This window comes from Camponotus vicinus, unplaced genomic scaffold (assembly GCF_025532165.1).
Source record: "Camponotus vicinus isolate PSW18456_S1 unplaced genomic scaffold, iyCamVici1.0 SCAF_1, whole genome shotgun sequence".
Classification (NCBI taxonomy): Eukaryota; Metazoa; Arthropoda; class Insecta; order Hymenoptera; family Formicidae; genus Camponotus; species Camponotus vicinus.
Genome location: NW_028141945.1, coordinates 25,241,636 through 25,268,554, shown reverse-complemented (window position 1 = coordinate 25,268,554; position 26,919 = coordinate 25,241,636). Strand labels below are relative to the sequence as shown.

The following is a 26,919-nucleotide window of genomic DNA, read 5'->3' as shown; positions in this document are numbered from 1 at the left end:
TAATTGATTGTTGGAGGCAGAGCGCTTACTAGACCTCCGCGGGATGCAATTTAGCGTCACCTACGCGTCGAAAACAAATTCGTTTAATGTAACGCGTCACTATCTGTAATATATATTGTTAACATCGCGCTGAAGAAGGATCAAAAGATGATCCGAAACGTTCGCTTTTTGTTATTATAATGTGTTTTTTAATAAATTAATATTGAAAAAAGAAAGAAGTGTTGTTGCTTCTCTGCGCTCGAACTACCGCGCGTTGGCTCTTATGCCATTTTCTTTTTAATAATTTTTTTATTTCAAAAAAATATATATATGCACACACAAATATTAACATTTACTTTTTATTGCCATAGCCTTGTAATCTTTCTCACTTGGGCAAATGAAATTATCCCGCCAAAAAATTTCTATTCCTTGACCTCTTTGAAGTTCCAACAATTGTTCTATACACACTTTTGGTGCCTAAAAAGAAAACGTAGTTAGTACAATAATACAATACACAATTCTATCTAACATGCATTATGGAGCTTATCTTTTACAATTTTAACAACTTTTAATGTGCTTTATATTAAATTAGTATATGTTAAAATATCATAAAATGTTTAACAAAACAGTTATAATGGCAATACGAGTCTAGTGTCGATGTTATAACACATTTATTTATATTACAATCAAATAAATATTGATATTAAAGCATACAAAGAGAGGATAGCGAACGTTTCGACCCTATTTTTGGGTCATCTTCAGCGCGAAAGTATATAACAAAAGATAATATAATGAAAAAACATAACAACAAAGTGTTTTATATCGGAGTCTGTTACAAAGGGTGCTGTCTAAAGCGATAATAAATGTCTCGGTATCTCATTATTTTGACGATGCCTACGTAAAAACAAAAGACAAAAGTAAAACAAGTTAAATAAATAATGTAATTAATATGAACAAAGAAAGAAAAAGTACTAAATTAAACATGAAATTATGAGATTGAAATGTTAATTTATTAAAAATGATCTAAATATAAACTGAACATAAAGTCAAAGAAATAAATAAATAAGTTATAAATAAGTTAAATAAATAATATGACTAATATGAACATAGAAAGAAAAAAGTACTAAGAATTACATGAAAATTACGAGATTGAAATTATTTTAATGTCAATTTATTAAAAATGATCTAAATAAACTGAACATATAGTCAAGAAATAAAAATTAAAAGGTTAAAAAGATAAGAAGTTAAAACTACGGAAATAAGACTTACTTCCAGGCATCGAAAATAATGACGCGCCGAGGAGATGAATAGAGACAACTTAACATCTCCGAAGACGAAGATCGACTCGTCTTTAACGGATAAATGTGACTTATAATTTCTGATATTTAATCCATTTCTTAAAGGACAAGACCGCTTCATCACCAAACGTAAATTTAATACTATTGAAGAACGAGTAGGAACGCATTATTGCAGCCAGCGTTTAAATTACAAAAATTAATAAATATAAGACTCGAAATATAAAATTAACAAAACAGTTATAATGGCAATACGAGTCTAGTGTCGATGTTATAACACATTTATTTATATTACAATCAAATAAATATTGATATTAAAGCATACAAAGAGAGGATAGCGAACGTTTCGACCCTATTTTTGGGTCATCTTCAGCGCGAAAGTATATAACAAAAGATAATATAATGAAAAAACATAACAACAAAGTGTTTTATATCGGAGTCTGTTACAAAGGGTGCTGTCTAAAGCGATAATAAATGTCTCGGTATCTCATTATCTTGACGATGCCTACGTAAAAACAAAAGACAAAAGTAAAACAAGTTAAATAAATAATGTAATTAATATGAACAAAGAAAGAAAAAGTACTAAATTAAACATGAAATTATGAGATTGAAATGTTAATTTATTAAAAATGATCTAAATATAAACTGAACATAAAGTCAAAGAAATAAATAAATAAGTTATAAATAAGTTAAATAAATAATATGACTAATATGAACATAGAAAGAAAAAAGTACTAAGAATTACATGAAAATTACGAGATTGAAATTATTTTAATGTCAATTTATTAAAAATGATCTAAATAAACTGAACATATAGTCAAGAAATAAAAATTAAAAGGTTAAAAAGATAAGAAGTTAAAACTACGGAAATAAGACTTACTTCCAGGCATCGAAAATAATGACGCGCCGAGGAGATGAATAGAGACAACTTAACATCTCCGAAGACGAAGATCGACTCGTCTTTAACGGATAAATGTGACTTATAATTTCTGATATTTAATCCATTTCTTAAAGGACAAGACCGCTTCATCACCAAACGTAAATTTAATACTATTGAAGAACGAGTAGGAACGCATTATTGCAGCCAGCGTTTAAATTACAAAAATTAATAAATATAAGACTCGAAATATAAAATTAACAAAACAGTTATAATGGCAATACGAGTCTAGTGTCGATGTTATAACACATTTATTTATATTACAATCAAATAAATATTGATATTAAAGCATACAAAGAGAGGATAGCGAACGTTTCGACCCTATTTTTGGGTCATCTTCAGCGCGAAAGTATATAACAAAAGATAATATAATGAAAAAACATAACAACAAAGTGTTTTATATCGGAGTCTGTTACAAAGGGTGCTGTCTAAAGCGATAATAAATGTCTCGGTATCTCATTATCTTGACGATGCCTACGTAAAAACAAAGGACAAAAGTAAAATAAGTTAAATAAATAATGTAATTAATATGAACAAAGAAAGAAAAAGTACTAAATTAAACATGAAATTATGAGATTGAAATGTTAATTTATTAAAAATGATCTAAATATAAACTGAACATAAAGTCAAAGAAATAAATAAATAAGTTATAAATAAGTTAAATAAATAATATGACTAATATGAACATAGAAAGAAAAAAGTACTAAGAATTACATGAAAATTACGAGATTGAAATTATTTTAATGTCAATTTATTAAAAATGATCTAAATAAACTGAACATATAGTCAAGAAATAAAAATTAAAAGGTTAAAAAGATAAGAAGTTAAAACTACGGAAATAAGACTTACTTCCTTACTTACTTTACTAATTTCATGTTTAATTTAGTACTTTTTCTTTCTTTGTTCATATTAATTACATTATTTATTTAACTTATTTTACTTTTGTCCTTTGTTTTTACGTAGGCATCGTCAAGATAATGAGATACCGAGACATTTATTATCGCTTTAGACAGCACCCTTTGTAACAGACTCCGATATAAAACACTTTGTTGTTATGTTTTTTCATTATATTATCTTTTGTTATATACTTTCGCGCTGAAGATGACCCAAAAATAGGGTCGAAACGTTCGCTATTCTCTCTTTGTATGCTTTAATATCAATATTTATTTGATTGTAATATAAATAAATGTGTTATAACATCGACACTAGACTCGTATTGCCATTATAACTGTTTTGTTAATTTTATATTTCGAGTCTTATATTTATTAATTTTTATAAAATGTTTATTTTTATTTTAACGATAAAACATTTATGTATGTTTTCCTTTTTAGTCAAGTCCTCGCAATAATTTTTATTTTTTCTATAACAAAATAATCTTTAATCTTTTCGGGTTTAAATATATAAATGCCATATAATCCAAAGATTCATAGTATTTAAATTTTTTGCATTTTTTGAAAATATTTGAACACTAAGAGAGAATAAGATCTGTTATTTTCAATCTTGCTTTGTAAAGATAATGCGACTAAAATACTGTATACTTTATCTTCTTTTTGTAAGTATAATATGGTTACTTACTGCAGGATGTTGTAAATTAATAATTCGTTCCAAAGCAATAAACAATATATAAGCGGCAGCACTTAGTGAGCTAGCAATCCCAAAAACAGAATGAGCGACAGGAATACCTTTCCGCAAAATGGAATTATCTTGAATGTCGTCAATTCTGTAAAAAAATAAAACAAATTATAATATTAAGAATATATAGAAAATTGCACTTTTGATATATAAATTCCATTTTATCCATGTAATATAAAGAAAAATGTAATATAAAATACACGTAGTATAGAAATAATAATATAGAAATAAATGTAATGTAAAAATTATGTTGTGCTCGTCGGTGCCGTTTCTTACGAAAGACCAGTCGGAAGCCAGCATGCAGTGCACGCGAATACCTCCACCGACACTTATTTGGTCAGCGAACGACCTTTCAGGAGTCCTCCGTGGCAATCGGCATTGCATCCATTGAGCGAGATGCCAACATCACTTTGGAGTCGCATGTCATTGTGTTAAAAAGCGGCATTAGGTATGAGATCTGGATAGCTCAGTGGTCTAGAGCAGTTGCCTGGAAAGCGAAAGAGTCGGATTCGACTCCCGATCCAGCCACTTGCATCTCACATATTGTTTTAGTCCACGAATATTATTTCCTAGCAATTATTCATTGGGCTGAAGAGTGTGTGTATATTCTCTTCAGCCTAATGAGTAATTGCCAGGAAATAATATTCGTGGACTAAAAGAATATGTGAGATGCAAGTGGCTGGATCGGGAGTCGAACCCAAGTCTTTCGCTTTCCAGGAAACTGCTCTAGATCTGCTCTTCACAGGATATGCGTCGATGCCGTTGCCACGGGGATGAATTCCTCGATAGGAAAATTGTGAAAACATTTCACAATAATGACATCATGACTTGATAAAATATTTCTTCATAATTGCACTAAGATTATTCGCCATATCGTTATTATTTTATTGAAATACTATTTAGAAATTAATTGCGCAAACAGTTATTAATACTTTATAAAATATCAATATTTTTACATCTACTTTTTTAAGATATATCTATATAATTGCAAATCACAAATTTCAGCGATTAAAGTTTGTCAATGATATCGTGTAGAATTTGCGCGCTAGGTCCGTAACTATATTTATACGCGTACCGATCAATCATCTGTTATTGATTTTATCATATGAGGTGATATTGATTTCTATTGCATAGCTGATTTTATTTTGTAATTTCTTATGTGCGTATTTATTATTTACATAATTAATACATAATCATACATTATGGTGATTAATTAGTATTAACAAATTATAAATAATATATGCAGAAAACGTTTTTTTTTTAAATAAAAATTTAAATAATTGTTCAATTATTACATTTAAACAGAATTATAAAATCTTAAATAAAAAATATTTAACATATTTGAAAAATGAGATACATTTCTCTTTAATCAAAGAAATATTTGTAGAAATTAATCTATTATCATTATAATGAAACAAAAAAATAAATTCAGTTATGCAGTAAAAATTAATATCATCTGACATGAAAAAATCAATAACAGATGACAGATCGTGTAAATGTACACGTGTAAATGTAATTATGCGCAAATTTTACACGATATCATTGACAAATTTTGATTGTTTATAACTTAAAAAATATTATAGCCTCAACATTTTTGTATTAGAATTTTCATCTCAGTTTTTATTCAGGAATATGTTATTAAAATTTCAATTGCGAGTGTGGAACATCCTGTATATAGGGTGTCATGAAAGTGAGCATGACTTTAAAAAATTAAGGTAGATTGGCTCAAAATTAGAAGAAAAGTCTTGTACAGTTATGCAATATTCGCAATAATAAACGAGAAATAAATTAAAGAAAATCGGCTAATGCGCGTGGCTAGAAGTGCGTGGCAGTGAAGGCGGTCTCACTGTAACATAATGACGGCGCCTGGCGAAAGGTGATTGGGGAGGGGAGGAGCGATGAGTGTGTAGGCGCGCGGCGAAGGCTCTTCCCCTCTCCAATCACTGTTTCGTTATTTTATTGTGTGCGTGTGGGCCGTATCACAGTATATACAGTAGAGCAGGCCTGGCCCACGAACTATAGCTCGTGCTTCCCCGCTTCCCCTTCCACTGACGCGAGATGCGTGCATGTACTGTACATGCTGACAATGAGTGTAGAGTGTTGACGAATATGTGGAATAAGAAAGAGCGCGCGAGAGTGATAGCCTTAGAGGAGATAGGTGGATCGAGGGGCCTGAAAGGAAAAACAGGAAGAGACAGCCGCGAGAAGAGGGGGCATATTCTCCTCCTCTCGTGCTCCGTGGGCGCCCCCGAGGCCAGGCCTGCAATAGAGACCTATAGGGCCGCTTCGACCAAATTCCGATTAACTCAATCGTTGATTAAAGGATTGCCAACATGACAAAATAATTCAGTGTGACCAATTGTATTTCTGACTATATACTGTATTTCTACTAATTATTGGCTTCTCTCTGTATATTGTTAGAAATACAATTGGTTACACTGAATTATTTTGTCATGTTGGCAACTCTTTAATCAACGATTGAGTTAATCGGAGTTTGGTCAAAGCGGCCCATATAGGATCAGTTTCACCATCTCCGGTTAACTCAATCAGCCGATTAAATTTAAGAATTGCCAACTACAAAACAAACTAATTTTTACTCACAGACATCTTATTATAATGTTACATACTTATTTAATATTATATGCACGTGGCAATAACAATATTACACACTCACTTAACAGCTGCTAATATGTACAATAAGATGTCTGTGAGTAAAAATTAGTTTAAGTTTTGTAGTTGGCAATTCTTAAATTTAATCGGCTGATTGAGTTAACCGGAGATGGTAAAACTGACCCATCAGAGATGCGCCAATGGCGAACAGTGTTTGATTGGTCACAGTGAAATCACGTGGTTTTTCCGCCATCTTGTACCCCATGACGTCATTAATGACGTTACTGATGACGTTTATTGACGTCATGCTAATTGTTGCTCGTGTTCTGAGTAAGATCTTGTTTTTCATGTATTATGTAATATTATAAGTTTATAACATAATAATTTCAATTAACACATAAATTTTTTTTAAATTGAGAAAGATTGTTTTGCTAGGAAGAACTGTGTTATAATAATTGAAAAAATTATCAAATTATGTTTATATATTATATATATTATTATTACCTTATTATATTATTATATTATTATATTATTATATTATTAATACCTTAATGCATTAATATATTTATATTATATGTTAATATATATTTTAAACATTTTGCATTTATTATAATATAAATGTAATAATGTAAATATTATAAAAGAGAATGAGGAGGATAAAATATAATATAGCGTCACTATATATTTAAATGATATACTCAACCTAGAAAATAAGAATAATTAAATCAAGTATCAGCTCCCAAATCCTTCGTATAGCAAACTCATTTTGTTGCAGTATGATTAGACTCGAAACACAAGCACGGCTGTGTTCCAAAATTTACTGCCAGTACTGAAAATATATAGTGTATGTCACACGTAAACTATAGAGTTTCAGTACTGGCAGTGAATTTTGGAACGCAGCCCACATGTAATGTCAATGACGTCATAGGGTATAAGATGGCGGATAGAAATCGTGGTGAGGAGTCATTGGCGCATCTCTGATTATAGGTTTCTAATATACAGTAGCAACTCTCCTGATTTTGTGTTGGCCAAAATGGAGTGCGCATGCGAAAAATAAATAAGTTGGTCAGTAATGCCATCTGAACTTCTATCTCGCTTACTCTTTCTGTTTTTGCTCTCTCTCACATATTTAAATGCCCAATTAAATATCTACCTATCATTACTCTATATTTTTTAACTTTAAACTAAACAATTAAGTATTTATTTATACATGCTTATATATATTTTACATACATGTATAATATATTAGTATAATTGTTATTAGTATAATTGTACTTTAATTTCATATATTAATTATTTAATATAATTGAATATTTAATATAATTGTATTATAATATTATTTAGTTTAATAATTATAATTTTTATTTTCTTGAGCATAAAAAAGTATTTAACATTTTTTATATATTTTACTTTTTTTACTTTATATTTTTTATTACCTCCCATATGGCACAGAAATTTGCATCAACATTGCTGCAATGTTACAACATTGCACATTGCAGTGTAATGCTGCAGAAATATTGCAGAGATATTATTTTGTAATATTACTTTGGCAATATTGCACCAACATTTTAACATAACGAAAATGTATAACATGTGTTTCTTTACTTGCCGCTACTGCGACACCAAACTTAAGTAATTCGTATTCGAATTTTCGTCTAAAGTGGATATAGTCTACAAAGGACTAATGCAATAATTATATTTCTTGTCTTGAGTCGGTTTAATTTCTAATAAATTGACTTGATTTATTTAATATTCTGAATTCTAATAAGGGATCTAGATTATTAAACAAATAATTTATTTAATAATCTGGATCCCTCGTTGGGATTCAGAATATTAAACAGATTTTTCTTCACTGAATGGATAAATGAGAAATAGTTCATTTATTGCACGTATTAAAATATTCTGGTGTTGAGGGTATGTAAAATAATTGTATGTATATTATTGAGATAAATATTTAATAAGAAACATTTATAGATAAAAAATTAATTATTAATAAATTTACTAATAAAAAATACTAATAGATATTTTTTTAAAAGCGTGAAATTTTTTTAAAGGGAAATGTTTTTTTCCTATCTTTCTTAAACATTTTTTTAATATTTTCAAAGTTTATTTATTAAATTTAAAACGGTCTGCATTTGTAGCAAAACGCGTTTTCATATTACAAATACATTGCACCGTAACATTACTACAATCTTACAATGCAATATTCCTATAAGCGGACATTTTAACGTTGCTGCAATCCCACAGCAATGGTGCAGCAACATTTTGCAATAAATTTGCAATGTTGCAATATTGCGGTGAAAGATTGCTGCAATGTGTATGCAATCTTTGTGTGCTGTATGGGATGTAATATATTTTGTTTATAACAATTATTTATTTTTTTATTGATGTTTTCTAGAGAGAGAGAGAGAGAGAGAGAGAGAAGAGAGAGAGAGAGAGAGAGAGAGAGAGAGAGAGAGAGAGAGAGAGAGAGAGAGAGAGAGAGAGAGAGAGAAAGTAGAATGAATACGAAAGAGTAAGTGAGATAGAAGTTTAGATGACGTTACTGATCAACTTACTTATTTCGCGCATGCGCACTTCGTTTTGGCCAACACTGACATCAAAGGTGCCGACAGGGAGTTGCGCTACTGTATATACTGTGGTCGTATCCTCTTCCGTATCATCACTGTTTCTCAGTTTAATTTCTAATAAACTAAATTTAAAATAATTTATTTAATAATCTACCCAGTGAAAACAGTATAGTCAAAATAATGTTAATATGACGTCAAAATCGTTGTTTATCGTCATTGCGTCAAGAAAATAGTTTAATATGACGAAAAATTGACACCATATATATTGAGATTGTATTTGATGAAATACTTTAGGAAAAGTGGAAATAGATTTTTTATTGATTAATTATATATACATATAATATTAATGAGAAAAACTCAATGTCATATTGACATCAAAATGAGTATATTATGATAAGATAATTTGACTGAATTTATAATCGATTATTTTATTTCGAAAGAGATTTTTGGCGTTGTTTTATAGTGGTATGTATTGCGATTTCTATATATTTTGAAAATTTAAGCTCCCAATCGCATTTATTTTGATATTATTATACGATATTGCACGTTCAACTGACTTTATAAATTTAAATAGTGCGCGCGATCACCCATATAAAAATTAGTAAGCAGTAAGAGAAACGACCAATTATAGTCAATTATAGTAAAGCAGCCATTGAAACTAGAATATTGCTTGACCATGATTGATCGATTCTCTTCCTGCTTACATCTTACTGCTTATGAGTGACAATTTGCTTGTTAACAATGGTTTTTAGTTCATCTGCCGACAGGACATAGGACATAGTGCAACAAGAATACGAGTGATTAACGATTAAATAGAACAATCTTACATAATTATATAGAATTAACATGGATAGAAGACAAGTAAGTATTATTAATTGTATAATATATCTTTGCATTTTATACATCGTATTTTATTTAATAGCTTATTGTAATGATTGAGATTAGTTAGGTTAGATTAGATTAACCGGTGTTCCCAAGGCTCATATTATGAGTTTTAGAAATATCCAAAAAGTATGTGCTATACATTGAGTGATTATAATTTCTATAACATGTTAGGAGATTTAGATTATATTTCTTTTCTTTTAAAGTGTCCATAAATATCATCATGTATCAGTTTTAAGCATTTATAATAATATGTAATAATAAAATTAGAAAAATATATCCTAATGAAAAATAAAACATGGTGTTTAGGATTGAAATGTTCTTTATTGACGATACACGTGAGATTGACCGCTTTGCTCAAAGCATTGAGGTAGACTGTCTTTCTTTAAGAAGAACGTAAAGCGCGCCATCTATCTTACCTTAATGGTATACATATAACATAACTCAATCAAAGAAAAAAAAGAAAACTGAACACATGGTATGATGAACGCGATAAATATTTTGATGTATTTTATATACATAATCTGAATCTCCTAATATGTTATGCATTTATGTTTAAAAGGATATGAAATGTCACATGACTTTATTAAGAACAAAATCGTTTGAAGTTTATATTGAATAAAAAACATTATATAATGTATTTTTGTCTTCATTTTGTCTCTGTTCCTATTATAAATGTAATTTAATTTTTTAATATTGCATTCATTCCTGTAGAGAGTAAGGGGGCATTCAGATCTTGACAGAAAAGCAGAAAGCCAATCAGAACTCGCGTTAATAATAAGCAGTATATGAGAAAAACAAAAAGTAGAAACTGTTACTACCAGCGTAAGTTATGATTAATAACTTCTGCTTTTCTGCCAAGGTCTAAATGCGCCTTAATTGTTTACTTTGACATCAAACAGCCATCAAAATGACAGTCAGGAACATCATCAAAGTATGGGACGTTTTGCAGTCAAATTGCTATCTTTTTGCCGTTATTTTGATCACTCCTTTTGATATCATATTCTTTGTCAATTTGATAACATTTTGACATCATTTTGATTAGATTGTTTTCACTAGGTATATTCCTTGTTGAGATTTAGAATATTAAATAGAATATTAAGATTATTTGAAATTAGATGCATAAATGGTAAACAGTCCATTTATTGCTTGTATTAAAGTATTCTTATTGCCGAGTATCGATAATCTATATAGATGTCCTTGAATGAAGTCATCTTTTAGTCATCATATAGGTAAGACTAAAATGTCACTCAATTCAAGTCATGAAACGGCTTCTAGCCATTTTTCCATCGACTTAACGATGTCAGTAAAAGATGTCTATGACAAAAATATATCCAGTTTTAAGAGTACTTTTAGACGACTTGGTGCTGTGTGAAATATTACAAAAATAATATTCCTTAATGAAAATTATGTAGATTTATGTAGAAGTATTTAGACAACCATAACAATCTAAATATATATATATTATGAAGAAATAGAAATGTGCGCAATTGGAATAAAAAAACATAGAAATTATAATGTAGCAAAATGCAAACTTACATATTGCTCGAGTTGTGAAGCATGATTACTATTTCTTCGATTGCTTTTATTCTGTTAGGCGATATCTTTAGCCAGTAATTAAAAGTCTGAATTAATTTTGCCGTTATCTGCTTTCCAGGAACTTGAAGATTGTATCTGATCGGTTCTAACAGTTTCTACAATAAATCATAATTTTTTTAATCTTTTACGTCACCAAAATCTCTGTAGTAATCATAGATAAATAAAATACCTAAGAAAAAGAGAAAAAATAGAATGAAAGATAAATTCTTACCTCATCTTCTTGTTTGTTGCCACTCAGAGAATAATAAAACGAGTTGTTATTTGTATTTGTCATGTTTTTCAATTCTCAGCGATATCTTCTTCTCTCAAAACTGTAAGAATTTAAGGAGAAAAATATTTTTATATATAATCCAGCGAGAAATGACTCATCAGATTGATGTAAAAGTCGGCACATCGAAAACATAAGAAAAAAATTAATTCATAATTAATTTTATATTCATCAATTTTAATTGATTTTTATCATCTTTCGATCAATTATCGATATAGAATGATTCGATTTCGACTCAATACTTCTTCCTCAATGCAGCTGTATTATTAGAGGCGAGAAAATATAAATTTTTTTCTTGTATTATACACATTAAAATAAGTTAATTTATCTACATTTCACTACTTATGTGTTCAATATTCAATATTCATAAAATATTCGTAAAAATTGTCGGTCTTGTAATCCTTTATTAGTAAATGTAACTGAAGAAAACTGAAAAAATATTTGGAAATATTTAATTGAAACAGATATAATCAAGAGTTAACTTATACGGAAAATTAAAATTGTACAACTATTAAATTTTTTATAAATCTAGTCTTACCAAATACTATGGAACATGAATAGTGAAATTTAGAAATATTAATTTATTTCGACATATAATGCAAGAAAAAAGTTTATATTTCTCATTTTTATTAAAATAAAAGTAAGAATTCAATTAAATGTTGAAAGATATAACTATTTATTTTTCTTTGACATTTATAATATAAAAGTTGTTTTAATTAACTTAAAACTAGGCACGTCACAGACGTAATTTTTAAAAATCACAGTTAATCTTCATCAGTCAACTTAATCTTGTACGACATTTGTTTTAATTCAATCATATTTCAATTATAAACAAATAAAATTAGCGCAAAAAATAAATTTTTTAACATTTTGAAAAAGATTTTTTGTAGGGGCACTTAAAATCCGTTATTTATAAAACACCAGTAATGTAAATGATTTGCGTCGAAGAATTGTACAAGAATACAGAGACATTCGTGTAGAAACTTTTCAAAATATTTGTTCAGAATTTGAAAATCATTTATATTATTGCTTATAAAGCAATACAGAACATTTTGAACATTTATTATAATAAATAACTAATAAATAAATTCTACTCCAAAATTTATCTTTATATATAAAATATTTTTGACATCTAAAGCTTCCAAGTGCGATTTCTCGAAAAATACTCACTTAAAAAAAAAAAAAAAGAAAGAACTGTATACAAAAATCAAAAAAGACTTTTAAAATGATATACTTGACTCCTATTGCCATTTAAGATTTTTGAAGGGGTAGCTACTTCGACGAAGGGGATGAAAAAATTTCGTTATATTCAATGTATTTAAATCCCCCTCAAAAACAAAATTGACGTCTTTGGCATTTTTCGCAAAAAATAGTCAATCATGAAATAAATGGGTGGAAGGTTTTAAAATGAACACCATACACACACACACGCACACGCACACGCGCGCGCGCACACATAACCTTGACAATGCTATTCGAGGTCATAATAATGTTGCTGTGTAATGCGCCACATAAAACCCTATAGCATTTGTATGAAACATTTTTTTTTAAATGCGTATTTTTCGAAATATTAAGGGGTTTCCACACTTTTGGTAAATCTTGTATACATATATATATATATATATATATTGATGAGATCGTTGTAGTAAGAATATGATAGTTCCTGGCTATTGGTCAATAGTCAGTAATGTCTCGGCCTTCGTTATGATCATACTCCTTTCTCTTTATACATGGCTTTTTCTCTTGTCTTTGTACTCTTTACGCTTCCACCTTGTTATCAATCAAACCAATTTTTTTCGGTACATCTGGGAGGTTTGGATGTTGGAGAGGTTTTCACGTTTTTATCGCATTGAGATCTCTTTTTATTAATTTCTTTTAATTGAACATATATTCTCTCACATAATTTTTCTACTTTTGATATCTTATCATTTTCATCAATATATAAAAAAATATATAATAAATATATATAATAAATATATAATAAATATATAATAAATATATATAATTAAAAGTATAAGACTCGAAATATAAAATTAAACAAAACAGTTATAATGGCAATACGAGTCGAGTGATATTGAACAAATACAAAGAGAGGATAGCGAACGTTTCGACCCTATTTTTGGATCATCTTCAGCGCAAATGTGATAATATAATAAAAAAATAACAAAAGTGTTTTATATCGGAGTCTGTTACAAAGGGTGCTGTCTAAAGCGATAATAAAAGTCTCGGTATCTCATTATCTTGACGATGCCTACGTAAAAACAAATAACAAAAAGTAAAATAAGTTAAATAAATAATGTAACTAATATGAACAAAGAAAGAAATAAGTACTAAAATTAAACATGAAAATTACGAGATTGAAAATATTTTAATGTCAATTTAAAAAAAAATGATCTAAATAAATATAAACTAAACATAGAATTCAAAAAAAACAAAAAATTAAAAAGATAAGAAGTTAAAACTACGGAAATAAGACTTACTTCCAGGCATCGAAGACAATGACGCGCCGAGGAGACGAATAGCGACAACTTAATATCTCCGAAAACAAAGATCGACTAGTCTTTAACGGACAGATGTGACTTATATATAAACGGTAAAGCGGGTCAAGTAATATATAAATGTGCACATACGCAAAGTCGCAGACCTGTTTGTTATGATAGAAACTGTGTTAAATTTTTGGCAAGTCGTGAACTGTATCAGAAATTTATTTAAACATTGTCAACAACTTACAGAATAGGACATGACAATTTTGTTATAGCTACAGAGACTCTACACGACACGTATTTTATTGTATTTTTTCTGATTTTCTTATTTCACACCACACAATTAAATAAAATTATATTTACAAAAAAATGTACAGAGTTTCAGGAACTGAAACGGCGAAGACATCGAGATAAGTCCGAAGACGAATATAGCGGCGTAACTTTGCAGCTTTACTAATAAGAACGAGCGGTTTTACTAAGAGCGGTTTTACTAAGACCGGTTGTACTAAAAGCGGTTTTACTTGCGAAAAATTCTGTGAATTGCTAAGTGCGAACTGCGAAGTACACCGAAAAAATTGTATTCTTAACTTAAGAATATGCCACTTATCTTTAGAATATATACCACTAAAATAGGCGCCAAGAAGATCCTCTTAAGTTAAGAGGTAAATCTTCTAAAGAGATATTCTTATTAAATATTCTTATTAGATATTCTTGACAGGTAAGAATATATACTTAATGGGATGTTTTTTTATTATTTAATATTTGAGCCGCCCACAGGCTAAAGTGATTAACTTCACTTTTTAAATTTTTTAAAATTTTAGTGCCAAACTAATTGATTTTGATCAATCAAGTGCTTTAGCACTAAAATTTTGAAAAATTTAAAAAGTGGAGTTAATCATTTTAACCTGTGAATGGCTCATTTGTAATTAATTACAATAACAAAAAGTAGTTTTACAAATGAACATTTGTTATTTATTAAATATGTTTAAATGATATACATATAATTGAATTTGTGTGTATTAACATAAGCTAAATATACATTTTTGCTTATTATATTATTTTTACTACTAATACTATAAACTAATACTATAAACTCTAATTTACTACTAATACTAGAAACTCTAATTATACTCTAATAATACTATAAACTCTAATTTACTACTAATACTATAAACTCTAATTATATACATACTAGTATATAATTCTATACATACTAAAAATATACTAAAAATAACTATGTGTAAATTATATATACTTATATTATATATATTTATTTTTATACTATATTATACAGGGTGTCGCAGACCACCCGTATCAGCCGAATATCTCAAAAACTTAGCGCGGTAGACAAAAATATTTCAGACAAAAGTTATAAGGTTTCAAGTAACGCATTACATGGCGATATCAGTATGACCTTGAAGAGTGTTGTCAAGGTCACGTAAAGGTCACCTTCAATTTTTAAATAGAACCCCCTATTTTTTATTGCATATTCTTGTAGCTTATCTCGTGGGCTTTCCAAAACACTATAATAAAATATTTTTTCATTAAGTACTTTTCGAGTTATGAGGCTTAAAATAATTTCTTAATTTTACATAAACCGTAAAATATCTTGTAAAATATTCATTTTTCGATTTTCTTACCTTAATACTCATGCACAAAATAATGAGAGGAATCAATTGTAAAGAAAACACATAGTTGTTTCGAAGAAAAAATATGTAATTTGCAATTAACAATTACATATTTTTTTTTAAAAACAACCATGTTTTTTCTTTCATCAATTGATTTCTCTCATTATTTTGTACATAAAAGTATTAAGGTAAGATAATCGAAAAATGAATATTTTACAAGATATTTTACGGTTTATGTAAAATTAAGAAATGATTTCAAGCCTCATAACTCGGAAAGTACTTAATGAAAACTAACTTAATTATAGTGTTTTGGAAAGCTCTCGAGATAAGCTATAAGAATAAGTAATAAAAAATAGGGGGTTCTGTTTAAAAAATTGAAGGTGACCTTCGCGTGACCTTCAAACAACTTTTCAAGGTCAAATCAATGACATCATCTTATGGCCCCCTTAAAGTCAGTTAACTTTTGTTTAAAACATTTCTTTCTTCAACGCTTTGTTTTTGAGATATTTCGCATTATCAACTTAAATGGGACACCCTGTATGTAATGTTAAAAATATGTTAAATAATTTTAAAGATTAAAAAGTAAATTTTTACTTTAAGTTACACAGTACGAAAAATTTTTATTTTGACATATATTGTAGAGGATACATTCCTAAGTAAAACATTGTTTGAATTTTACGGCGGTCTCACTTCGTTCACGAGATATACGATTTTAAATTAACATAATTACTTGTATCTTTTCGTTATATTCTATTTATGCTTTTATATTTTTTGTTTACATTTGTTCGTCACGGTTTCATGTTTTATTTTACTTGAGTGTTTATATTTTTTTTAATAATTTACCTTAACCTCCAATCCCTTCATCCCACACCACCCCTGAGTCAGCGCGAAACGAGGTCTATTATTGTATAGTTGCACATGGGTTTACAACTTTCTATGCGAAACGAGGTCTACCCTACACCATCCCGGAGTCAGTGTGAAACGAGATCTATGATTCCTCGTTTCGCATAGAAAGTCGCAAACCCATGTGGAACCATTCGGAAAGATGACCTTGGTAATGTTGTAAACAAAAAATATAAACATGTTTAGGATATAATGAAAATATGATATAAGTATGAAATTTCGAAATCGCATATCTCAGGAACGTAAAGAGATCGCTGCAAAATTCAAATAGTGTATTACTTAGGAATGTATTATCTACAATATATGTCAAAATAAAATTTTTATGTGCTGTGTCACCTAAAGTAAACATTTACCGCTTAAAATAATAGGCGCACATAAAACTTACTAATACATTCGGAAGTATTTATAGTCTCACTTAATAAAACTTTTTGCGGATTAAGTGATACAAATTTAGGATTATATTTTCCCAAATTATTAATCAATGTGTTTTTTCTAATTAATAATTCATACGGTACATTACCGTTGTTGTATATATTCAATTTGGGCATTCTCGCTTGTACTCCATCTAAATGAAGAACCTATTCAAGATTATATTAATGTTAAAATATAATCATTTAATTACAAAAAAAAATTTTTAAAAAGAAAAAATTACGATAAAAAAAATTATAAAAAAATACAAAATTAAAAAAATTACAAAATTGCAAAAAAAATTACATAATTTGAACTAATAAAATGCTCAATCCGATCTATATCTTCGTTCCACGCGACAACCTGTATCCTTCTTCCGGCTCCATTGTTTAGATAAAATTTAAAAAATTTATATTGTGGGCTTCTACCAACAATACGAGACGCATCGATGCCATCAACATAACCGATTACTTCACTGTATAAGAATTATAAAATTATAAAATTATATATTTTCTTTTTGTACACAAAAGAAATAGTGCATTTGAAAAAATAAATCATAGAAAAACATAAAAAATAACCATAATAAAAAGTGAATCTGCATTAACTATGTTATTTAGGTAGTGACATGAACACTATAACTAAAAAATAAATACATACATTAATTAAAGAATTAGAAAGAATGAAATTATTGAAAATAAAACACAATATTATTATTATTATTATTATTATTATTATTATCATTATCATTATCATTATCATTATCATTATCATTATCATTATCATTATCATTATCATTATCATTATCATTATCATTATCATTATCATTATCATTATCATTATCATTATCATTATCATTATCATTATCATTATCATTACCATTACCATTACCATTATCATTATCATTATCATTATCATTATCATTATCATTATCATTATCATTATCATTATCATTATCATTATCATTATCATTATCATTATCATTATCATTATCATTATCATTATCATTATCATTATCATTATTATGATTATTATTATTATTATTATATATTATTATTGGGAAAAATTTATTTATAAAGTTTATTTAGAATATATGATTTTAAAACTGAAATGAATAAATTAAAAGAGAGAGAGAGAGAAAGAGAGAGAGAGTGTGTGTGTGTGTGTGTGTGTGTAGGTGTGTGTGTGTGTAGGTGTGTGTGTGTGTAGGTGTGTGTGTGTGTAGGTGTGTGTGGGTGGGTGTGTGTGTGAAATATATATAATGTAATATGTATAATATTTGTATATATAATCTGTATAATAGTTTGTATATAATAACCATGAAGAATATTAACACTGTCGAATCAAAAATTTGAATTCTATCCAGTATTTCCTTAGGTGTTAAAGAGTCTATTAATTCATCAATTTCTTCATTCTCTCCTCTTTCGGCTATAGCTGCGTTTAGAACTTCTTGAAAATCTGCTTCAAATTCCATTTTAAATTTTATTGATGTAAATTTAATATTTTTTGACTATATGTCTGTTAAATGTTTGTAATAAAATATTATTGATGTAGATATTTATTTATTAGGTTCTCATATAATTTATATCCTTTCCTCGGTTGTTTTATTCAGAGAAGTACTTCGTGTGATATAATAGATGAAAATCAATAGGTCGATTTTACCTATTACGATATTCTACGATATTTATTGACTATTTTAAACATTTTTCTAAGTATAGTGATATCAAAAGTTTATAATCAAGCATATCATTTCTGAATATTGGTATATTGGATATTTGTGTGATATAGTGATAATAGTGAATTTTAAACATATTTTAAATTTTAAAATTATTTAATATATTTTTATATACATTATTACATTGTATATATTTTACAATTCCACAAGCATAAATGAAATTTTACATCCATTATGAATAATAATCGAAAGAATAAGATAAAGATCAATTACTGATGGCACATTTAAATTAAAAAATAACATTATAAATTTTGATGATGACAAATATTTAAATTTAGATTTAAATAAAAGAAATATAATTAAATTAATAGGAACTATGCAAAGTTCAGATAAAAAATAATTATAGTAATTTTTTTAATTCATTAATATTACTTTGTTGGAAAACGGCTTCAAATTAAATTATGCTGTTTAAAATTTTTAGGATATGTATCTGTTTAATGTATCTGATGAAATGTGACTATAAATGGATTTATTTATTACTTTTCCATAGAATTTATATCCTTTTATCAACAATTTTATTCATAGGAGTATTTATGCGATATAATTGATGACAAAATTGATGATATGATCTCTAGATACTTCCTAGATAAATGCATTTTATTCAATATCGATGAGAGTTATTTACTTCGATTCGTGGTTGCCTCGAACGGCTGCCATCGCGCGTATTTTGAGAATTTGTGTGTAAGAGGGTAGACAAATAAGATATATTATTTCATTTTATTAAAATTTAATATAGAGTTTATTTATTTTGTTCATGTAAGAGCTCAATGGCTCTTACATGAACAAAATAAATAAACAGCGCGCAAACAAATAAACAAACGCGCTATGCGCGCGCCTGTGTTGTTCTAATAAAGTAAAGTTTAAAAACAATATCTACAAACAAATTCTACGATGGATGAGCTATGAGCAATTAGAAGATAAGTGCGTATTATAAGAATAAATTAGCATCAAAAATTAATAAAATTGATAATTGTTAATGCGTATCCTTTATTTAATAAATTAAACAAAATCTTTACAAAAAAATCTTTTCTTGATCTCTTCCCTTTTTAATTAATACTTCCATATATTTTCGCAATAGATGCAAAGCATAAGTTCGAAAGAAGTTATTAAAATTATTTAATTTAATTTAATTAATTTAATTTAATTATTTAATTTAATTTATTTAATTTAATTATTTAATTTAATTTATTTAATTTAATCCATTCTAGCTCATCCATTTTAAGGCAACGGATTTATCTACTATCTACAATCTACATCTACATCTACATCTGCAATCTCTACGAATCCGTTACCTTAAAGTTAAATAAAAGTTTTTTTCACTCATTGGCACTGATGCGCAACAGCGGAGTTGTTGTTATCGAAGCTAGTTGTCTATAACATACAAATATAAAATTCATTTATAATAATGCTCACAAAATGCAATTAATATTTAAAAAAATTTTTACCGCGCGGAATTTTATATCCGATGTATAAAAAAATAAGCAGATAAACACGTATGGAAAAATTTTATAAATTTTTCAAACTGTTTTTTAAATATAAAATTTTATATGGTTTTTATAAAAATCTTTCTCTTTAATTCATTTAAATAATAAAATCGAATTATTGTTCGTTTATAACAAGTTAACGATTTATAACAATTAATATATAAATAATAGATATTCACTATCAGGTTGCTCCGCCGATGTAAGATGCCTCTCCCAGGCCTTCCTCTCTCCCAGGCCTCCTCCTTCTCTCATGTTGTTGACGCGCGATACTTTTAACGGCACTCACGCACTCACGAGCGATATTTTTATATCGCTATTTTCGCTATTTTACGCGCTATTTTTGCTATTTTACTTAACGGTGTCCGCACTATTTCGATACAATAAAAAATTTTCTATTTGATCGCGCGATGTATATACTTAATATGTATATACTTTGAACGGCACTTCCGGTTTCGGTACGAGCGAAAATCCCATTTCAGCTTCAAGCCAACAGGTCGGGAATGCAACGATACAAGGAGCAAAGATTAAGCCCAAACTGGAAAGAAGACAAAACGATTGACGGAAATAGAAGAAAATGAAGTTCACCAATTCTTTTTCGCGCATAATTATCCTATCTCGTATCGAACTTGGACCCGCTAAGCACGATTTCAGTTGCTCCGCCCGGACATGTTATGCCTCCCGCGGTTGCTATATGCTACACCAGGCTGGTAGACGGCAAAAGAAGAGGAAATCCACATTTTTCAAATGCTAACATTCAGCAATTTAGAAAATGGGGAGGCAACCCCTTTTATCGAGCGAAAATCATGCCTAGGGGAATCCACTCGACTCCTCGACAGGGTTAACACACGCAGTGTGTGTGGCTGTAGACAAGCAAAGAGAAGGGACCCATTGACGACCATTCCGAGCAATTGATCGAGTTCTAACTAATTCGGGCCGAATCACTTGACGAAGCACGAAGCACGAAGCGCGAGTGTACGTTGCATAGCAACGTGTGCAAACTCGAAACATCCCAGTTAATTGGCATCGGAAGTAGAGACTCGTGACAATAAATGAAATTGGGATTTTATATGAAAAAGTCCAAAAGTTTCGCGAAAACGTGACGACGCGAGAATACTACAACGCGAAAACGCGGTAACAAAGCGCTTGCCGTCCGCGGCACGTTGATGGCACCGACGACGCGAAAGGGTACTTAGCTTCCATTCAGGCACCTTAAGATTTATCATAAATAGAAAAATTTAAAATAAACCTCAAGGCACCATCCAAATACTAAGCCCTCCCACCGGGACAAGGTGTACCTAATGGGAGGGTTATATTATATATAATTTTATATATAATATAATACATAATTTGAAATTTATTTTGTAATATAGTACATAAATTTAAATTCGCAAATATAAATGATAAATAAAAATATAAAAGATAAAAGAAAATCTATTATCTAAAGCAATGTTCAAAATAATTGATTTTAAAACTAATTATTGAGCGCAATTAATTTTTACATTTTTACTTTTAAATATATATATTTTAATATTATAAATTGCGTAATTACAAAATAATTTATATTTTTTAGATATAAACTTTTAGTAATACTATAAATAAAAAAATTTCTATTTTTTAATATGTGAAATATTTAAATAAATATATTAATATGAAATATTTTATAAAACATAAGAAGTATCTGAAAATATTAATTAATAAAAAATTTTATAAATGTTTTAATTATTTTAAAATAAAATGGAATATTTTTTATAAGTGTATGTATTATATATGTTACAATTTAAAATCACTATCAAAGAAATAAAACGAAACGTGAAATATGTATATTTTGAATATATATTAATGATAAATAATTTATATATTATTGCGTCCGCGAAACGATATATATCGAATGCGCGCAATCGGCATACGCCTACGTTCGTGCACTCGTAAATAATAACGCGATTTAAGGTGCACAAGAATTTAAAAATAAACCGCGAGTAACATACAATAATTCAGAATAATCGTAAAACGGATCACAAATAGACGCGCGTTCGCACAGCTTGACAGCTGGGCTCAGACTCTCTGACAGTCGTTGTTTATAACATCTTGACAACGCGCGCGAAAACGATCTTCTTCGAAAGAATTCAACGGGTGACGAATACATTCAGCGGGACGGAACGAGGGGACGCAACAATATAATAAATAATGAATGTGAGAAATAATTTATATTAATGACTTACATCATATCTCTCATTGGTCCATCCATTTCCAAAACCTCCTTTTTTCTTTTGCTTTCTTCGCTTTTTCCTCGTGGCACTTCAATCCACGTTGCACTCATTTGAATTCCTCGTTGCACTTACACTCATTCACGAAAAGTTCCTCGTTGCACTTGCAATTGTGTTCAGAGAAAGAATTTGATAATATGTGAAACGTCTCTCACGTCACTACTCAAGGTCACTGTGCGAATGATAATAAAGCTATGTAACATATTAACAATAGCGCGATACTGTTTATTAAGATCGAACACGGTGTTATTGATAATTCTCTCGTTGCCGAAATATTTTCTGTAATATAAAATATTTGCGCGAGGAATATTAAATTATAGAAGTATTTGAATTTATTGATTAAGATTAATTGATTACTTATTAAACTATTCATCATGAAGTCTTTCGTTATGCTAATTATTTGTATCTATAATTCGATTGTTTTACTTCGTGTTCTCTCACAATCCCCTCCTCCAAATTATATTTAGATTGTCAAGTAGAATGATAAAGTAACACGGATGGAATATATTTGTGACTCTAAGTATTAAAATAATAATTATTGTCCGTAAAAATTGCAAACATCGATGTGATTATTTAATATGTTGGATTCCTATCACATTAAATCGATTCTCGATTAAATTGTATATTGTTTAGTTAACCAGGATTGAGAAAATTTAAAGCATTGGTCGAAATATATTTAATTCTAATATTGTTAAAGAAATATTGTAATAAGCATTGATGATCAAAATATCATAATATATTTAATTCTCTTGTCCCCTTTCATGTATCCCCTGTTTCAATTTTTATTCGCAGTAATGAATGATTACGATTCGATAAATATTTATCGTTGCGATACAGTTTCCTGTCGTTTATCAAATGTTAATTAATTTTTAATTATTAATATTAATAGCAAATTATGTTTCGATACTAATCGTAATCGTGTTTAGTACAAAAACTACAATATACGAAGCGTTTCTCATCACTACTTTATTACTCGAGAGTCATCGTGCGAATGATGACAAAGTCGTAATGTAGCGCGCTACTGTTTATATTCTATATTGCCAAAGTCGAATACCGTGTTATTGATAATTCATTGCCGAAATATTTTATATATTATCAAATATATATTAACGCGGAATATTAAATTATACAAGTATTTTAATTTATTTAGTAAAATTGATTTTGGTAAAACTAGACAATTGCGGCCTATACGCCGATGACCTTGACCTTGACATATGTTGTCAAGGACACCTTCCCGAGTAATTTCATGTATATATACAGGGTGTCAGGGAAATTTTTGCCCACACGAAGTAAGGAGGTAGATTGTATCAAATTAAGAAGGAAGGACTTGTATGTACTACAGCTGAGCGGACATGTGAGTGTAATCATAATGCGCAGGCGCCGAGCTCACATGTACGCTTACACTCGCCCGTATGCCACTGATTGTGGCATACGGGCTAGCGGGAGAAAATACTTATCGCGCGGCCGTAATTTACGTGGAATGATCTTCCGGGCGTGCACGAAAGCCAAGTGAACGTACAGTTTTACGAGTTGTGCAATAATTATGTGAAACTGGGTATCGTGCATAATATCGGGATAATCGGTCCAGCAGTGCGTCTTCGTGTATGAGATGATGAAAGGATTCTTGAAGCATTTTATGAAAATCCTGGAACTAGCGTGCGTCGTGTGGCACATGAATTTGGTTTTTCGCGATACGCGGTACATCACGCTTTACGTGTAACGGATTACGCTCGTATCATTACCAACATGTGCAACACATTTTATCGAGAGATTTTCAACCACGGATCAATTTTTGTGAAGGTACTGTCATCATCAATTTTTTACATTTACGATACATTCAGCGCACAGTAACGGCATTTTGAACAATTTTCACAAATATTTAAATTGAGAGTGGAATAGGCCTATGGGGGAAACCACTATAAAAAAAGCGCACCATGCTATCTACCGCAAGGTGGTGTGGAAATGATAGCGCATCATTTTCTCGTCACTAAAAGGACGGGTCATTTTTCGGCGCAGTATTGCGATATATCGCACGCCACCATCATGTCTCGGAGAGCGATCCGCCCATCACTTCGCCGCACGCCTAGTATAGGATTACAGTGGGACGACTCTCGTCGCCGCGCGCTTCTACTCACGCAGATTGGCCGATATTCTTTATTTAATTTTTCGTTAATTATTGCGAATATCACAAAACAGTACAAGTCCTTTCTTCTTAATTTGAGCCAATCTGCCTCCTTATTTCGTATGGGCTAAAATTTCCCTGACACCCTGTATAGCGATACCATTTTGATTACGTAATTCCCGTATTGTCGGCGCTAGTGTCTTTCTTCCTTTTACGTTATTGGTGATCGGTGAAAACGTCCATGTGATTTCTCACATATTAATCGCAGGTAATCATTATTATTTCTTTCAAAATGTATTAAATCTATAACACAACATATTCTATAAAAGATATTTTCGTTTTAAAGATACTTGTATTTTTTATTCATATTTGATATTTACGATAAAATATTTTAAAGTCAAATAACCTCAAAACCGCATATTTTAAAACTTTATCTTATTGTGAATTTTTAGATTAGTGAGATATAAATACTTGTAATTCTTAAATAATTATTATGAAACTTGACATATACGTCAAAAAAGCGCAACTTGAAATATCTATATGCTTATATGAAATTCTTTTTTTGTTGCAGCGTTGCCAAGAAAGAAGCGGAGAAAGAACAATAGAGAGAAATTTATGAGAGTCCACTCCTGCATATTTGTCTGTGGAAAATTCCACATACAAGTGGGACATAAAACAAAGAGTAAGTATAGTAAATTATAATATAAACATTAAATTATAAAATATTAAATTATAAACATATTACTTTTTTCTTTTTATAATGTTCCTTACATGCTTCTCTTCCAATTTACATGTGCATGTTACGTGTACATTACATATTTTTTTCTTTTAACAGCAATAGACACGTGCAAACATATTCTTATGTGAAATTTTTCTGTTGCAGCGTTGTCACAAGAAAGGGAGTGGAGAAGGAAAACAGAGAGAGAGAGAAAGACAGAAATTTCCAAAAGAGCACTCCTGCGAAGTAATATTTCTCTGTGGAAAGTTCCACACACAAGTGGGACATAAAAAAGAGTGAGTACAATAATAAATTATACAAATATTAAATTATGCAATTCCATGTGCGATAGCTTTCTTTTCAACTATTTTTCACATCTACATATTAGAAATAAAGCGTATACTAATTTGTTATTTGATTAAAATTACATTATAGATATATTTGTTCTTATTTATTAAGGAATAACTAATGAGAATATGTTACTTTTTCAGGTGTGATATGAAGATCACATGTCAACGTGACGGATGAGCAGATTGCCGCGCCTATAAAAGTATGGCTCGCCCATGCTAAAGAGCGCATGGAGCGTTCACGAAACATACAAGAATGAAAAGAATATAAAGCTAAAGTTTTGTTTCTAATAGTTAAAGACTGTTATTATTCTTATTTCTGTATTCTTTTTATTCACAAAGTAATTATATAGTTTCGAATATAAGACGAATATTGTATGGGATTCCGGTGCAATACGTGTGCAATTACAGCTTTAAGTAAAATTAAATAAATTTTATTATTAATTTTTATTTTGATACTTTGTAATAAAAAGTGATAATATTAATTTAATAAATGATATATAAATTTATAAAGAGATAAATAAATATATTTATTTACTGAACACAGAATACAAATTAATATAACTTAACCTATCCTAATCAATATACTAATAATATACTAATAATGATATACTAATAACATACTGAGTGACATTCTATAGATATACCGATAACATACTGCACGTTCCACTGACGATATTCTATGAATATACTGCAGGATATTTATAACATATACTACGAACTATAATAAGTGGGACATAGGAACATTTATAGCATGTACTCAGTATATCGTAGTACGTATATCGAATGTTTTCAGAATGTACGCAATATACTTTTACGATATTCTCCGAACATTCTCAGTATCTACATGTACTGTTAGGGATATGGTTAAATTCGTAAAAAAATAACCTTTCACTTGGTAATAAAGAAATTTCAAAATTAAAAAAAGATATTTAGTGGTAAGGGTATTTTGAAAAATTAAAAAAATAAAAATTCTTTGTTATTGTTGTAAAGTACTCTTGAAGCCACCCATACAGCACAGGTAGATCCTGAGTATGTATTCAGTATATCGCAAACGT

At 29.1% G+C, this 26,919-nt stretch overlaps 1 protein-coding gene and 1 long non-coding RNA gene across 2 annotated transcripts; one reads left to right on the top strand and one right to left on the bottom strand.

Moving 5' to 3' along the window:
- Positions 1–324: 324 nt before the first annotated feature.
- On the bottom strand, positions 325–14,313 carry LOC145959845 (terpene synthase-like). Its single transcript, XM_083079035.1, has 5 exons — positions 14,253–14,313; positions 11,716–11,815; positions 11,445–11,599; positions 3,787–3,931; positions 325–456 (listed from the first exon to the last, which is right to left on the bottom strand). Exons 2-5 carry the CDS (start codon positions 11,776–11,778, stop codon positions 325–327), a joined length of 495 nt encoding a protein of 164 aa, XP_082935161.1. The 5' UTR covers positions 11,779–11,815; positions 14,253–14,313.
- A 10,512-nt stretch (positions 14,314–24,825) lies between these two features.
- LOC145977629 (uncharacterized) lies at positions 24,826–26,328 on the top strand. The gene is made up of 4 exons (XR_014440594.1): positions 24,826–25,064; positions 25,368–25,478; positions 25,680–25,810; positions 26,006–26,328. It is a non-coding gene; the product is annotated as an uncharacterized LOC145977629 (long non-coding RNA).
- Positions 26,329–26,919: the final 591 nt, after the last annotated feature.

Coding starts and splice junctions, on each gene's coding strand:
- LOC145959845 (XM_083079035.1), bottom strand. CDS start 11,778: ATGACAAATACAAATAACAACTCGTTTTATTATTCTCTGAGTGGCAAC. Junction 11,600..11,715: donor GCAACAAACAAGAAGATGAG/GTAAGAATTTAT, acceptor GATTTATTGTAG/AAACTGTTAGAACCGATCAG. Junction 3,932..11,444: donor CTTCACAACTCGAGCAATAT/GTAAGTTTGCAT, acceptor ATTTTTTTACAG/AATTGACGACATTCAAGATA.